The sequence below is a fragment of the Narcine bancroftii genome, chromosome 4, assembly GCF_036971445.1.
Source record: "Narcine bancroftii isolate sNarBan1 chromosome 4, sNarBan1.hap1, whole genome shotgun sequence".
NCBI lineage: Eukaryota > Metazoa > Chordata > Chondrichthyes > Torpediniformes > Narcinidae > Narcine > Narcine bancroftii.
Window position 1 is genome coordinate 173,387,099 of NC_091472.1, and position 17,615 is coordinate 173,404,713.

Consider the following 17,615-nt stretch of genomic DNA (forward strand, 5'->3'; position numbering starts at 1 on the left):
TAGCCGTAGCAAAAAAATGTATTATGTCAACCTGGAAATTGGAAGATAATTTGAAAATACAACAATGGTATATAGAAATGAATAAATGTATTCCATTAGAAAAAATAACATATAGTTTAAGAAATAATATTGAAATATTCGAACAAGTATGGGAGCCTTACATTAAATACAATAGCGAAAACCTACCGGGGACAAACATTACCTAAGTTGATGGAAGGAGAAGGAAAGAAAAGAATGGACTCAGTAGAATTTCTGGTGTATTTTTGTTGAATGACAACATTGTCTGACTGGTTTAATGCAACCTAGATTGTATACCTAAAATGAATGAGAGGGGGGTTGGGGGGGTGGCTTGGGAGGAGGGAGGTGGGGGGGAGAAAAAGTCACTGTAATATGTGTGAAAAAGAAAAAGTGTATATCATGGCTAATGTGATTTATGGTGTGAAAAATAAAAAATTTAAAAAAAAAGAGAAACTCAGCAGGTCACCCAGCATCCATAGGAAGTGAAGGTAACCAAAACTCTCAGTAAACCACAGAAGTCTGTAGATGTTCCCAGAATGAGGTCTTCCATGCCAAGTCATTGGAGATGTTCTCCTTCTTCAAAAAATGTGGTTTCCCCTCTTCCGCCATCAACTTAGCCCTTACCCACTGTGACGTGAGGAACAGGTTTGGCAGGGTCCAAGAAGTAATGAGTCTGATCACGTTGAATGCAACAAATGGTATTTATTTGCCTGTGAGGAAATGTTGCCACACGGATTGTGCTCGCGCGCACACACACACAAACACTCCCTCAGACAAAACACGCACAATACACTTGCATCGGACACAACTAAACAATCAATCCTCGCTATAACAGTCACAGTTGCCATGGTTAATCACACAAATTGCAGCTAATTGTGGTTCCCACGGTGAAACATGCAGATGAAACAAACAGTACCTGCCACCCCTTGGTAACTGGCAGGCACATTACTACAATTGTTTGCAAATCTGTTACAAGGTTACAATAAAGGATAAATTTCAATAGTCTGACAGGAATGGCACGGTTGGCATCGCCATTAGCACAACGCTTTTACAGCACCAACATCCAGGACCAGCGTTCGAATCCTGTGCTGTCGGTGAGGAGTTTGTACGTTCTCCCAGTGTCTGCGTGGATTTCCCCCGGGGGCTCCGGTTTCCTCCCATCTTTCTAAACGTATGGCGGATGTAAGTTAATTGGGTGTAAATTGGGTGGCACAGACTTGTGGACCGAAATGGCCTGTTACCGTTCTGTATGTCTCAATTTAAATTTAAATTGTAGCCCCCCCCACCCTGTATTGGTACACACTCCAGCGTTGCCCACAATCCACAAATTGGAGTGGAGCTAGGGTTTGTTCTCAGGGGGAAAAAGAGAACCAGATGCTCCATGTGGTGGGCTTTATGCAAACAGCCAGCTCAGGTACTCCCAAAATAGGGAAGATGATTAAGGGACCCAGTGGCTAAACATGTAGACATTCAAAGGAGCCAATGGCAAAGTGTGTGACATGGTTAAATGACTTTTGACCTGCCTGGTCAGATGGATTATCCTTTGTTTGGAGCAGTTTCCTGTCCAATCTGTTCATTAATCCATCAAATAACACCCACATATCCTTCCTTTCCTGCACACCTGCCCTGATGCCCTTCACCTCCATGTGCAACAAGGACAGGATTACCTTTGTCCTCACCTACCACCCCACTAGCCTGCGCCATCAACATAGCATCCTCCACCACTTTCCACGTGATCCCACCACCAGACACTACCAATCTTCGCCCCTTTCTGCCTTCCACAGGGTTCACTCCCTCTGTGACATCCTTGTCCATTCCTCCCTTCTCACCAATCGCACCCTTGGCACCTACCCCCCCCCCCCCCCCCCCCATGAACACAGGAGTTGCTCCACTCTCTCACCAGCTTTCGGGCTGCCAAACAGTCCTTCCAAATGAAGCAGTTCTTCACTTGTGGATCTTCATGGATGATTTACTGCATCTGGTGCTCCTGTGGTGGTCTCCGCTCCATCAGAGAAATTGGATGCAGACTGGGAGATCACTTCATTGAGCACCTCAGCATGTAATGCACCATCAATGATTCCAAAAGACTGAAGTTGAGTAAAACTGATAGGCTTTTATTTGCAATAGAATGAAGGCACATCCATGCTGGTTGACTGCCCTGAACTGAGGAGGGGGCTGAGGAGCAGTTACCTTTATCCAGGAGTCTGTGGGAGGGGCCACAGGTACAGTCAGCCAATGGGTGTGCCCAGACAGATGAATACATACATAGTGGATTACAGCATGGATCTCGTAGTGGCCACCCAATCCAGTTCCCCGCTCATTCCCTTGCCAACATCTATGTCCATAGTCTCTCTCCGCAAATTAGAGGAACAACACATCATATTTCATATGGCCACCCTCCAAACTTGGGTGGGCATTCCAAAGGAGGACATGGCCATAGGTTACCATATATTAACATTTTTTAATATATATATCACAGTGTGTTAGCATTTGTTGTTTTTGCAATGCCGTTTAAATCTTATAAATTGTTAAAAAACACATAAATGGGGTAAACCTTTTGGTTTATTTTGCAATTATTGGAAGAAAGTTGGCCATGTGGTAGCTAATTGTTTTTTTTCTTGAGGGGAAAGAGTACCAGATGCTTGTATTAAAAAAGGTGAAATACAGGGAAGTAAAAAGGAATTTGTTGGTAAAATTAGGAAAGTAATTGAAATCTTTTGTGTCAGGAGATAAGATTGTCTCTGCAGTAAAGGATCCAAGTTATTTTGAGAATGAAAGGGAAACTGTTGCCAGCGAGAGTGTTGAACAATCTGATTTTAAGTTTAAAAACTTGGCCAGTGAAAAAAATACTGGATAAATTGATTTAAAAGCTTGCGAGAGACAGCAGCACAGACAGAAACAAGGAGGCTGTCTGTCAGGAGCAAAAGCAAGAAACAGATTGTGAGATAAAAGAGATAAACTGTGATGAATTATCAGCTAATTTAAATATTTCTTTGTCAGGTCAGAATTTTGATTTTAAAATTGAAAATAAAGAACTTGTTGAAGTAGAGATTAAAGTTAGTTCAGCAGTGAAATTAACCGATAAGCCAATCATTGATGAAATAGAGACATGTTTAGAGATATATCCAGTATTTGGAGGAATGAAGGTGTACCAGTGAAAACAGTGTTGTACCAAATAATTTTAAAGGATTAAAAGTCTGTGACAGTGCAAGGCAACTGGAAAAGGATTTGTCACTATTCAGAGCAAAATTAACAGAAAAACAAAGTGAAGGTAGTGATCTTGCTGAAGTTAGAGAGAAAGCACTCTCTAAAATAGAGGGCTATGGGCATGAGGTAGGGAAGGTTCAGATTGTTGAGTTGGTTTGTTGAGATCGGTACAACATTGTGGGTCAAAGGGCCTGTACTGTGTTGTAATGTTCTACATTCGATGATATATGAAGCATGTTGGCAAAAAGAATTAAGAAAGTACCAGTTTAATGAGAATTTATTAATGAGAAAATATAGGTTACATGAGATTATGGCTAATGAAGAATGGGCAGTGATTCATCAAGTTATAGTTCCTAGAGCCTATAGAGATGAAATTTTGAACATGGTTCATGAAACACCTTTAGGTGGGCACCTTGGGGTAAAGGAAACTACCTATAAAATTATGAAACAATTTAAATTGGCCATATTTAAAAAAAGATGTAAAGACATTTTGTAAAACATGTCACACTTGTCAAGTTGTGGGGAAACCTCATCAAGGCCCCACAGTGGCATCTTTAAAACATATTCCTGTTTTTGGAGAACTTTTTTTAAAGTAATTGTGGACTGTGTTGGTCCAATGCCCAAAACAAAAACTAGAAATGAATATCTGTTGACCATTATGTCACGTTTATAGAAGTCATACCAATCAGGAACATTAAACCAAAAACTGTGTCTGGGGCACTAGTAAAAATTTTCAATTTATTTGGTTTGTCTAAAGAAATAAAACTGGATCAGGGAAAGAATTTTATGTCAGATATTCTTCAACAATTAGTTTATAAAGTGGGAGCTAAACAAATTGCATTGTCTGCATATCACCCAGAATCTCAGGGAGCTTTGGAGAGGTTACATTCAATTTTAAAAACTATGTTGAGAACTTATTATCAAGAAAGTGAAAAGAATTGGGATGAAAGTGTTCATTTACTTTTGTTTGAAGTAAGGGAATTGCTACTTGAACAGAAGGTTAGAGGACCTTTAATGCTGTTAAAAGAACAGTGGGTCAATGAGGATGAGCAGTTGAATTTGTTGGATTATGTTTCAAAATTTAAAGATCATTGGAAAAAATTGTGTAAGATAGCTAAGGAGAATTTAAAAGTGGCTCAAGACAAAATGAAGGTTTGGTATGACTGAAAAGCAAGACAGAGAAGTTTTAAACCAGGAGATAAAGTGTTAATTCTTTTCTCAACAATGTCTAATCATTATAGAACAAGGAAGGACCATAGTCTGAGTGACAATAAACCCCTACTCAAAAGCCACGAAGTCTCCATGGGCAGCTATCAGTTTGATTAATACAACAGGTGTCCATTTGCATTTTGATATCAAAATTGCAGTCGTATGTGCCCATATTTGACTAAAATCTTCCTTTGGTGAGAGGAGACTTAATAGAGGTCAACAAGATTATGAGAGGCATAGATGGGGCAACAGCCAGCACCTTTTTTCCAGGATGAAAGTAGCAAACACCAGAGGAAATCTGCGTAAGGTGAGGGGAGGAATGTTTTGGGGAGACATCAGGGGCAAGTTTTTTTTATACGAAGAGTAGTAGGTGCCTGGAATGAATTACCAGGGGTGGTGGTGGAGGCTGATACAATAGGGGCATTTTAAAAAAACAACTCTCAAACAGCCACATGGATGCAAGAAAAATAGAGGGTTATGGGCATGAGGTAGGGAAGGTTCAGATTGTCGAGTTGGTTTGTTGAGGTCAGCACAACATTGTGGGCCAAAGGGCCTGTACTGTGCTGTAATGTTCTATATTCGATGATATATGAAGCACGTCGGCAAAAAGAAAATACAAATTTGTTCCTTCTAACTCAGGGGACAGGAAGTCAGTATCTGCAGGAGGATGGTCTGTGTAAAAATATCATACAGAAGATCTGAGCAATAATTGCAAGTTAGGTATTAAATTGCAAATGGTAATTAACAAAAAGAAATCACATAACAAACACTAATTAAAAATGTCAGTTCATTTTCAGATATATTTTTACAATAGATAAAAATCATAATTTGAAGTAATATTGTAAAACATTAACAGTAAACAATAAATATAGGACATAGAATATGTCAGGTGCACATGGATGCAGCACAGCATGCTGGGAGTGTGGGAACCCCTCCATTCAGAACCCATTTCTAATATCTTGGATGTGGAGAAGACTTGAACAGAGAGTCACTGGGTTCTCAACGGACAACTGTGTCCTCAATCTTTTATTAAGTCAAATAAATAGACTTGAAAATTTCAGACATAGTTGAGAAAAGGCTCCAAGATAAACAAGTGGCTTCACTTCCTGTTAGGGTTACCTTGTTGAGTTTGGAGTCCTTTCCCAGCGCTCACAGACTAAATGAATGTAAATCACATTAAACTCTTTCGGAAAGCCTTCCCTTGTGAAGTCCCAATGTAAACTCAGTGTGTTCAGTTCATCATGGAGGAAAGGTGGAGATCCCCTTCCATTGTAAACGAGCTCTGTTAAAGGTTGAGGTTTGCAACCTGCACCTGCTCCTGCTTCAACAACCACTGCTGGTAAAGAGAGAGATCAAATGGTTTCAAGATCAAAAAGAGCAGACATGTGCTGACTAATTCTCAGGCAAGAAACACAAATAGCTTTGCTGTTCTGAACTGATGACAGAATGAACAAAGAAAAGGTCATGTCCCTTTGTATTTACTGCACATATAATCTGTGCAGTAAATAATTATTAATAAAAATATTTTGAGAAAAGTATCTCCTCACTATAATGGTTGAGGGGAAGGCAAGGATGTTGCCTCAGTATAATCAATAGTTTTTTTAAGAGGGAGGGTAGGGAAGGCCGCGTTGACCCAGTGCATTCCTCCGAGTTTATGTGCAGCTGGCTAGCATTGCCTTATTTCATTTGTGGTGGGTATGCATTCGCAAGTATTGCTGGCCCTTTCCCAAATGCAGGGAACAGTGAATATTGACCTTCTTATTATCAGTAGCTTATTTAAAATCCAAGTCTCCAGTGGTGCTATACATGGTGGTGCTGCATTATCCTAATGGATGAGTGTAAAGAAACCGTTGCAGTCTCGAGATCAAAGATAATTTATGACCTAAAAAGTAATCCAATTGTAACATTTAGACGGGGACATGAATAGGGAAGATTTAGTGGGATGTGAGCCTAACACAGGCAAATAGGTTGAGCCAAGGTAGACAACTACCTATTATAGCACCAGTGACCCGGGTTCAAATCCACCACTGTCTGTTAGGAGTTGGTACATTCTCCCCATGTATGTGTGGGTTTCCTCTGGGTGCTCTGGTTTTCACTCATATACCAACAATGTATGTGGTGAGTATGTAAATTGTTCACATAGATGTAATTGGGCAGCATGGGCGTATGGGCCAAAAGGGCTGGTTGCTGTGCTATATCTCTTTTAAAAAACTCAGTTGGCATTGATGAGTTGAGCTAAACCTGTTTCCTTGTGGTTGGAATCTGTGACTCTATGAGTCTAATCCCAAAATTCTGAGAAACCTCCTCGGAATTTTCCATATTGATGCTCTGTTTTGGTCATTGTGCTGCAGGGAAAATGTCATCAAGCTGGAGAGAGTGCAGAGAAGATTTCTGAGGACGTTGCCAGGATTCGGGGGCCTGAGTGATAGGGAGAGGTTGAGCAGGCTGGGACTTCATTCCTTGGAGTGCAGAAGGATGAGGGGTGATTTTACAAAGGTGTACAAAATAATGACAGGAATAGATCAGGTGAACGCAAAGAGTCTTTTTCCCCAGAGTAGGGGAATCAGTAACTAGAAGAGATGGGTTTCAGTTGAGTGGGAGAGATTTAACAGAAACATGAGGGTTAACTTTTTCTGTTTATTTATTTACTTGTCTATTTGTAAATTTATTTATTTATTACACAGAGGGTGATGGGTGTATAGAATGGACTGCCCGAGAAGGTGGTTGAGGCATGTAATGTTGCAGTGTTTCAGAAAAGAACTGGACAAAAAACATGGGTCTGGAGGGACAAGGCCCAAATGCAGTCAGATGGGATGAGCGATTGGTGTGGGCAAGTTTGGCCTAATGGCTGTATAACTCTGACCTAGCTTTCACTCGTGTCTGTAATTTTTTACTTTCCATTAGTTGAGGCCAAAATAAATAAAACAGGAGAGTTGTGCATTGGGTGCACCAAGTCAAATTCAGAATGGGGATTGGTGGGAGGGAAGTGGCAGCTGGTCAGTGAAACTCAGAAATCCTGGTTTCCAGTCAATATACATATGCAGAGTGTGGTTTGCTTAGAATTTAGTTGTACACTGGAACTGGGGAAATGAAGTCCACCCATTCTCAACAGCACATTGAAGCAAAAGCTTTGTTTTATTTTCACCTCAATTAATATTAATATTTTCTACATTCTTATGCACGAAAGTACGAAAGAAACCAAAATTTGACTGCTTCATCAGGTCACTGCTTGAGCAGAGTCCTCAGGGGCTGGTAAAAAGTTGAGAATGGCTGTTGTAGACAATAATAGAGGGCATAGAAGAGATGAAGAATGGAGTCAGAGAATGGCAAAACTGGAGGATATAGTGGGAAATCTGTAAAATAGCATAACAGCTTTACCCTCACTTGTACTGAAACCATTTCTTGTGTTTCACAGCACAAGGCCTCTAACTCCAAAAAGCAAAGATTACAGGCACCTCAGTGAACATCTTGTAATATTCAATTTTTAAGAGATACCACCTAAACCTTTGCATCAGCAAAGCCCCATTCCCTGAGCAGATGAGGAATATTTTCATATCACCCTCTGGGTTTGGCTTCATTGGAAGCTCCCATTCCTGAGTTACAATGAGTTACATTCTCAAGCACAAAACTCCAGGGTGACTCTCCAGGGTGGCTCAGAGGACAATTGAGGCACATTTGCACTTTTGTCTGCTGGAAAATAATATTATTCCATGGAACCTTCATTTACAACAAAACAGATTGATCATATCATATAACTGTTTAACGAGGTCTAGGTGACTGCTGTGTTTCCTTCATTGGTCACTTGCTAGGATATAAAATGCTTCTGCTCACCCTGGGACTGCAGAAGGCCACCTTGATGGGCACCTTTTAAGTTTCAAGTTGGGAATCCACATCATCATTGCTTGGAGAACACAAAGTGAATCAAACCCATGAATACCCAAAGAACAAAAGTAGTCAAACTGCTTAACTTAGTGCCTTGTTCTTTTAGGCTGAGACTGCTTAAAAGCAAAACAACTCCGACATTCAGAACCTCGGTGCCTGCCCCTTGTTTGGATCCAGTTGCAGACAGGGTTTTCACAATGGCAAACGCCCACCAACTGATTGGAAATGCGGGCTGCAAAAGGAGCTGAGGTCAGCGCTGCATCTCGCCAACCCCCTTCCAGTGGCTGAATCTGTCACAGCTTTTGACGCTAACCTCTTACAGTTTGGTCGCAATGACAAAGATCTCCGGAGCATTCTGTGAGAGTCTCCTGCGGATTGCCACAGAACTACCTCCCATCCTTTTCCGATTTATTTTCCGAAACTCCTCAGTGATTTCCAAAACTGTTTTTCCTTTAGTTTCCGGCAAAATAATGAAGACAAACATGGCAATGATCAAACAGTCTCCCAGGAATATGAGGAAGCAGAATGGGCCCAATCCTTCCTAGAAATGCAAGGGAAGAGATGCTGAAGTAGTGCTGACATACAAGCTCACCCCATTATTAGTCATTGTGGTTACTAAGCTCATTATCTACGTCAAAAATCAGCTGATAATAACAAGGATTTTGCCTAAAGCAAATGCTGAACAAAGATGGAAAGAATGAATGGGAAAATGTCTACAGATTAAACGAAAAATATTGGGCAGAATACAAATACATATGAAGTCTTTGGTGAATTTGAAAAAAGAAACGTGGAGGGAGGTTTTCCCTGACTGGGTTATTTAGAACCAGGGATCATGATTGCAAAAGGGTCAGTCATGCATGAGTGCTTTGGTATTATCTCCAAAGAGGACAGTGAAGGCTCAATTACTGGGTATGTTCAAAACAGTGATTTATAGATTTTTGAAAAGTCAATGACTTGGATGAAGAAGTGGAGGGTGGATCAAAAGGTCTGTAGGTAATACTAAAGGCTGGAGGTGTTGTAGAAGGTTGTCATAGATACCAATAGGATATAGACGGGGTGCAGAGTTGGGCAGAGAAGTGGCAGCTGGAGTTCAACCTGGATAAGTGTGTTGTGATGCACTTTAAAAGGTTGAACTTGAAGGTGGAGTATGTTGTTAATGGCAGGATTCTGAACAGTGTGGAGGAACAGAGAGATTTTAGAATGACTATAAATGGGACCGAAAGATTGGTTGTATCTTGAAATGGACAAAAGTTAGAATTTTGCCCACAAGTGTGGAGTAATGAAATCTTAAACCAAACTTTTCAATTAAATGTTGTATTTGACAAACTATAACAGGGATACAGGGCATGTAAGAGCCAAAATGTGCATACTTCCTTTGTCGGCATCCCAGGGTCCATAGGTTGGGCGCAGCTATCTTGATTCCTGTGCGCATATTGGAGTGCGGGAGAGTTAAGCTCCCTGACAATATTGAATTCATGCCCTTAACTCTCACGCATGGACTCCAGGATGCTGACTAACAAAGTAAATATGCACATATTGGCTCTTACATGCCCTGTATCCTTGTTATAGTTTGTCAAACACAACATAAACCGTGTAAATTTTATATATTTTAAAATTTAAAAAAAAAAATTTGGTCATATGTGGGGATTGTCGCAAATCATAAATTGGGGAGTACCTGTATTGTGTTCAGTTCTGGTCACCTCATTACAGGAATGCAAATGCTTTGGAGAGAGTGTAGAGGAGATTTTCTAGGATGTTGCCTGCATTAGAGAACATATTTTCTGAAGCAAGGATGACAGAGCTAGGGCTTTCTCTGGAGTGATGAAGGATCAGAGGTGAATTAATAGAGGTACACAAGATTAAGAAGGGATTAGATAGGGTGGTTAGCTAGCATATTTTTTCTTGCAATACTTAGGGAAAAATAATTGGCTTTAAAAGTTAAGGAAAAAATAGTAGAGAGTTTATAAATGCATTCTTACACAAAAGGAGCAAAGGATTAGTATCCTGGTAGACATTATAAAGACCAAGTTAAATTATTCAACTAACTTAACAATAATTAGGAAGTTAACAGAATCTTTAAAAATATTTTTTTAAAAATTAGAAACTTGGAAGCATGAAGCACATTTCAAAAGGAAGGACATGCTTGATCAATCTTAAAGAATTTGTTAAGGAAGAACCAGGAACAGCTGAGAGTAACGTTGGAGACTTCATTCCCTTTTCATTCAATCCAAGTAGCTGATGTTAAGTATGTTGTGCAGTGGCGTCTATTTGCTGCATCTTATCTGCAAAATTCATTCCTTGACTTACAGAGAATAGTTGTTGAAAGGAGGAGGTATTTTGTTGTTCTCTCAAACAGTCTTCCCCTGAGACAGTCCCTCAGGGTCAGGAATGACATCCTTCCACTTTAGTTTTGAAATGACTGATGAGACAAATGTCCAACCTGCAGCCGTTGCCATTGATGGGGCAGTAAACATTTGATGAGGTGGGCAGTGGCTAGTTTATCAAGTGGTACACTCATTCCACCCTTTATGCTGGTGCCCCCAATGAACACAGTACTCCATTAAACTCTAATGCTTTGGAGAATGAATTGCTTTAACCATATGCAGGCTTGGAATAGTCTGCCCCAGGGGTTTGGTGTAGGATGTGTGGAATTGGTGACCTGCTGATTGTAGTCAAGAGCCTTATTATGAGGGATATTGGCTTGGGATAGGATATCAACGTTGATTCACCTTATTTGGATTTGCAAAGACAGCACTGGTGGGTCTCTCCACTTACCAAATGTTGGTGTTCCATTATGAAACAGGTGAATGAAGTGAACACATGGATAGGGGTTGGTCACTAACTCATCCAACTGGTAATTCAGGAACAATTCTTTACCAAGGAACTGCTAATAGATTTTGCCACAACAAAGTGTCATTAGTGTGATGAGTAAATAAGGAAAAACAAAATAAATACTCAGGAAAGATATATTGACAGGGTAAGATGAAGGAGGTGCTCCAGTGCCTCATTAATCTAGCATGGGCTTGTTTGGCAGAATGACACATTGCTCTACTTTAAATACAATGGCAACTCCATCTTAAAATTTACCGACAACACCAGAGTCACGGGCCAGGTATCAAATAACGCCAAGACAGAATACAGGAAAGAGATCGAGAGTCTAGTGGCATGATGCAAGATAACAATCTCCCTCTCTGTCAATAAGATGAAGGAGATAATCGTTGACTTCAGGAGAGGGGGCAGAGTCCACACCCTTGTCCATGTTAATGGTGTTAAAGTCAATAGAGTAGATAGTTTCGTGCTCTTAGGAATAAACATCTTCATTAACCTGACCTGGGACAAGCACATTGATGCAATGGTCAAGAAAACACACCGACCCCTCTATATGCTTAAAAGACTAAGAAAGTACAGCCTGTCCCACCTGTCCCTTAACATGCACCATCTAACGTAGACATGCTGGATGCATCACAGTGTGGGGCAGGAGCTGCTCTGATCAAGGTCAGAATAAACTACAGAAGTAGTGTAGGCAGCTCAGAGCTCAATGCAAACTTCCTTCCCCTCCATGGACTCCCTCTACATTTCTCACTGTCTTAAAGAGACAGCCAACATACTGAAAGACCCATCACACTCCAGACACACTCTTCTTCCTCGTCCCAACAAGGAGAAAGCTAAAGAGTGTGAAACTGGGTACCAAGAGGTTTAAAGGCAGTTTCTTTCCTCAGCCATCAAGTTCCTGAATGATCCTCTTAACAGTGCTCTCATGCTATCTTTGATTGGTGCCAATTGATCTTCTTTTTCATTGTAATCTGACACTCTGTAAATGATGTTGTTTATATGGCTGTATGAATGTTGGAGATAACCTATTAGTCTGTTTGGTAGAAGAATCCCTCTTCCTGTACTGGTATTTTACACAAATAAACAAACTTAGAGGTGGAAGGAGAGTTACACTCCAGCCTTATCTGATGATAAGATGGTCTCATTAATCCTAGATACCATGTGAATTACACTGAGGGGTCTTCCTTTCCCAGGAATACTTGGTATCCTTACTTACCACAATGTATGGGAAGATCATTCCCATGAGGACGAGTCCCAGCCACTGGAAGAAGCCATTGATCATGAAGGCCACAGGTCGGAAAGGCTGAGTGAAGATTTCGAAGGGAATGATCGCGGTCACACCCGCTGAAAGAACAATCACAGAGTCAGTACGGCCCATCCCATTGAGTCAGTGGTGGCAGGGCTTGGTGGCCATTCCACCTGCCACACCCACCCAGGCAGCCTTGCCCCTTGCCTGAACTCACCTGGACCAATGCCATAACTGAAGATATAGGCGAAGATGAGAAATATGCTGCCATATGGTAACCAGGTGAATTGATGCTGGAAAACAACAGAAAACTACCCATTAGCATCAGCAAACAAGAGGATGTCAGCTTTTGATAATGTGCCTGTTCCTTTATCAGAGCAATTCCAGAGTCATTCTACCCCTGATTCCATCCCCCTCTCTATTAACCTGAAAATTATTCTGACTCAACACCCTACTCAATATTTTTTAAAGTCCTTACTGATTCTACTTCCTAGGGCAATTAGAGAAAGGAGAACCCATGAGGGGTTGTTCATCACAATTGGAGACTTCTAGAGGGCATAGGCCTGAAACATCGGTTATATATCTTTACTTTCTATGGAGACTGTGATACCTGCTGAGTTCTTCCAGGATCTCTTTGTTTTTACTGTAGACTTTACCCAATCCAATTCAAGAATGTGGTACCAAAATACCATCAACAACACAGCTCCAGGTCCACCAGAGGCCCAAACACCCTTGACTGCTGCTACATGTCCATCAAAAACACCTATCACTCTGTTCCCTGCCCACAAATTGGATTCTTGGACCATCAAACTGTTATTTTGCTCCCCAGTTATAAACAGAAGCAGAAACATGAGGATTCATAAGTCACACAATACTGGTCTGTGGATGCAGATGAAATCTCACTACTTTGAGTTGGTTGACTGGTCCACATTGAAGAACTCAGAAGCAAACCTCAACATATATGTCACCACCTTCAGCAACAAATATGCAGAGGACTCCATGCCAAGGAAGGCAAGCCGAGAATACCCCAACAGGAATCCATGGATGAACTGAGTGATACTGTTCATACTGCTGACGTACGACTGTATTGCCAGATTCAATTCAAACAGAATTGCCATTTTTTTGTGGATGATACAACAATAGTTGGCCTCATCGGCTTACAGAGAGGTTGGGCGGCTCATAAAATGGAGCGAGAATAACAATCCGAGTCTCAACGAAGACAAGACAAAGGAGATTATTATGGACTTCAGAAGGATGAAGTCAACTACTCTCCACTCTTCATCAATGTCTCCATTGTGGAGAGAGTGGAGAACACAAAGTTTCTTGATGGTCACAGCAGTGCCCACACTTCCAAAAGAGCTTGCATAAAATAAAACACATTTGCAAAAATATGTATATACATACACATGTATATGTGTGTGTGTCATATTGGAGAAGGCAATGAAAAAAATGAGAGAAGACAAAAAGCCACTGGAATACAAAGGTCAAAAATTTTTTTTCTACCCAGACATAAGTTTTGAGCTCCTGAAGAAGAGGAAGGAGTTTAACGCAGCAAAATCGATCCTATGGAAGAAAGGCTATAAATTTATGTTAAGATATCCAGTGGTGCTTAAAATAGTTATCCTGGGGCAGCAAAGCAGACTGTTCTCGGATCCGGAGAAAGCACGAGAATTTGCAGAACGCCTGCAAAACAGACAGAGAGATGAAAAGATGTAACAAGAACAAGAATGATGACAAACTTTATATAAAGAAGAAAAATAATGTATAAGTAAGAACTAAGAAGGGGAAGAAAGGAAGCAAGGGGGGAATTAAGAGGGTTAGCTTTGTTATATGTGAAGATAAAAATCTTTTCTGGGAGGGCTGGGTGGGAGAGAATAACAGTCACTGTGAAATCAGTTGACGCTTGCGAACGGGTTCGCAATCCAAATGGAGAGGGGAGTTGTGTTTGCCCAGCAAAGGACAAGGGGAAACTCAGAGAGGGGGGGACATTTGGGGTTAAGGGAATTTTAGATGTGGGAATAGTGGAAATATTTTATGTTTTAGAAGTGTTGTCTTACAGTAGGTTCAAAAAAAGAAAATGGTGGTAGTGAGGAAGCGGAAATGAGAGGTAAACAAAGTATGAAATGGCCATGTTGAACTATATAACTATAAATATTAATGGAATACATAACCAAATCAAAAGGAAGAGGCTGTTAAATTTACTGAAGAAAGAAAAAATTGATATAGCATTCGTGCAGGAAACACATCTAACTGAAGTGCAACACAAGAAATTAGGGAGAGACTAGGTAGGGCACGTAACGGCAGCATCATATAATTCAAAACCCAGAGGAGTAGCTATATTAATCAATAAAAATGTACCAATCAAAATAGAGGAGGAAATAACAGATCCAGCAGGGAGGTGTGTAATGATAAAGTGTCAGATATATTCAGAATTTTGGAATTTGCTCAATGTATATGCACCCATTGAAGAGGATCAAAAATTTATGCAAGATATCTTTTTGAAGATTGTAAATACGCAGGGGAATATACTGATAGGAGGGGACTTTAACCTTAATTTGGACTCAAAGATGGACAAAACTGAACAAAAGACAAGCAGAAAGAACAAAGTAAACAAATTTATGGTTAAGTCGATGCAGGAAATGCAACTTTTGGATATATGGAGGAGACAACACCCAAATGAGAAGGAATACTCATATTATTCAGGTAGTCATAAAACATACTCAAGGATTGACCTGTACCTGTTGTCAGCCCACATCCAAGGGAGAGTTAGAAAAACGGAATATAAAGCTAGATTGTTATCAGATCACTCACCCCTGTTATTAGCAATAGAGCTGGAGGACATCCCATCGAGAACGTATAGATGGAGATTAAACTCCATGCTACTTAAAAGACAGGATTTTAGAGAATTCATTGAGCCACAAATTAAAATGTACTTTGAAATAAATACGGAATAAGTGAAAGATAAATTTATACTATGGGATGCAATTAAAGCATTTATCAGAGGGCAGATAATAAGTTATGTAACTAAGATGAAGAAGGACTACAATTGGGAAATAGAACAACTGGAAAAGGAAATAGCAAGTACAGTAAAAGAACTAGCAATAATGAAAGATACAACAAAAAGAAGAGAATTGGCAGACAAAAAAAAATAAAATATGAAACACTACAAACATACAAGGTGGAGAAGAACATAGTGAAGACAAAACAGAAGTATTATGAGCTAGGAGAAAAAACGCCCAAAATATTAGCTTGGCAACTTAAGACAGAACAAACGAAAAGAACGGTATTGGCATCAAGGTAAAAGGACAAACAAATTACATATAACCCAACGGAGATCAATGAAAACTTCAAGGAATTCTACGAGCAATTATATCGAACTGAGAATGAAGGGAAATAAGACAAAATAGATGAGTTTCTAGCTAAAATTGAACTACTGAAATTGCAAGAAGAGGAGCAAAATAAATTAATAAAATCATTTGAAACAGAGGAAATACAGGATATATTTTAAAAAATCTACCGAACAATAAAATGCCAGGAGAGGACGGACTCCCAATAGAATTCTATAAAACATTTAAAGAGTTTTTAATTCCTCCTCTCCTGGAAGTAAAGAAACACAAAACATGCCAGATTCATGCAAAACAGCAATAATTACAGTAATACCAAAGACGGGGAAAGATCCACTAACACCAGCATCATATAGACCAATATCTCTACTCAACACAGATTATAAGATAATAGCTAAACTATTAGCAAACAGATTGGCCAACTGTATACCAAAACTAGATCAAACTGGATTTATTAAGAAAAGACGAACAACGGACAATATCTGTAAGTTCATTAACTTAATCCATGCAGAACAAGGAAACAGTGGCGGTTGCCTTAGACGCAGAGAAAGCCTTTGACAGAGTAGAATGGAATTATTTATTCAAAGTACTACAGAGGTTCAACCTACCAGAGAAATATATTAATTGGATTAAAGCAGTATATAAGGGACCATTTGCAAAGGTGACAGTAAATGGATATATATCAAATCAATTTAAATTAAGCAGGTCAACTAGGCAGGGATGTCCACTATCTCCCTCACTGTTCACGTTGGCAGAACTGATAAGGACAGAAAATAAAATAAGAGGGATAAAAATAAAAGAGAAGGAATATAAAATCAGTCTATTTGCAGATGATGTCATAGTATACTTAACAGAACCATAATTATCAATAAAAGAATTACATAAGAAATTGAAGGAATATGGAGAAATATAGGGGTACAAGATCAACGCAAATAAAAGTGAAGCGATGCCAATGAATAATGCGGATTGCACAGAGTTTAAGAAAGAATCACCATTTAAATGGCAAACACAAGCAATCCGATACCTAGGTATTCAACTAGATAATAATCTAGGCCATCTATACAAATTAAATTATCAGCCATTAATGAAGAAATTACAAGATGACTTAGAACATTGGAAAGATTTATCACTAACACTGAAAGGAAGGGTAAATTGCATTAAAATTAATGTCTTCCCAAGGAAGATATTCCAATGGTTGCCAATTCACCTAACAGAGAAATTCTTCAAGGAGCTAAAGAAAATAATAAGGAAATTCTTATGAAAAGGGGAGAAATCGAGGATAGCATTAGATAAATTAACAGAATGGTACAAACAAGGGGGATTACAGCTACCAAACTTTAAGAATTATTATAGAGCAGCTCAATTAAGATACCTATCAAATTTTTATCAAACAAGGGAAAAACCAGATTGGACCAGATTAGAGCTAGATAAAATAGGGGAGAAGGTACCTGAACATATACTATATAAGTGGGATGAAAAGCTGGTGCAACATGGGAATTCACCAGTACTACACCATCTGCTCAACATTTGGAAGAAGATTCACGTAGAAAGGAAAAAAACAAATGATCAACTACCAAAATTAATATTGACGCAAAATCAACTAATCCCCTTCACAATAGATAACCTTTCCTTTAGAGAATGGGATCAAAAGAATAGAAAATTGTTTTTCGGGAAATAAATTATTATCTTTTGAACAAATGAAGTGCAAATATGATATAATTCATGGTACAATGTTTGCATACCACCAATTGAAAACTTACTTGAAGGACAAATTGGGAAGCAGGCTGAGGTTACCAGAAGGAAGCAATTTTGAATATGTGATTACAGACACAATGATAATTAAAAGATTTATAACAAACATGTACATCAAATTGCAA

General features: G+C 39.5%; 1 protein-coding gene across 1 annotated transcript in view; it reads right to left on the bottom strand.

Annotated features, from left to right (window-relative positions):
* Positions 1-2,129: 2,129 nt before the first annotated feature.
* The window catches only part of slc2a11l (solute carrier family 2 member 11, like), a 47,596-nt gene continuing 32,110 nt past the window's right edge, over positions 2,130-17,615 (bottom strand). The window contains exons 10-12 of the mRNA XM_069933045.1: positions 12,612-12,687; positions 12,365-12,492; positions 2,130-8,857 (exon numbers count right to left, since the gene is read on the bottom strand). Coding sequence (XP_069789146.1) covers positions 8,633-8,857; positions 12,365-12,492; positions 12,612-12,687 — 429 coding nt within the window. The 3' untranslated portion in view covers positions 2,130-8,632. The remainder of the gene's footprint in view (positions 8,858-12,364; positions 12,493-12,611; positions 12,688-17,615) is intronic.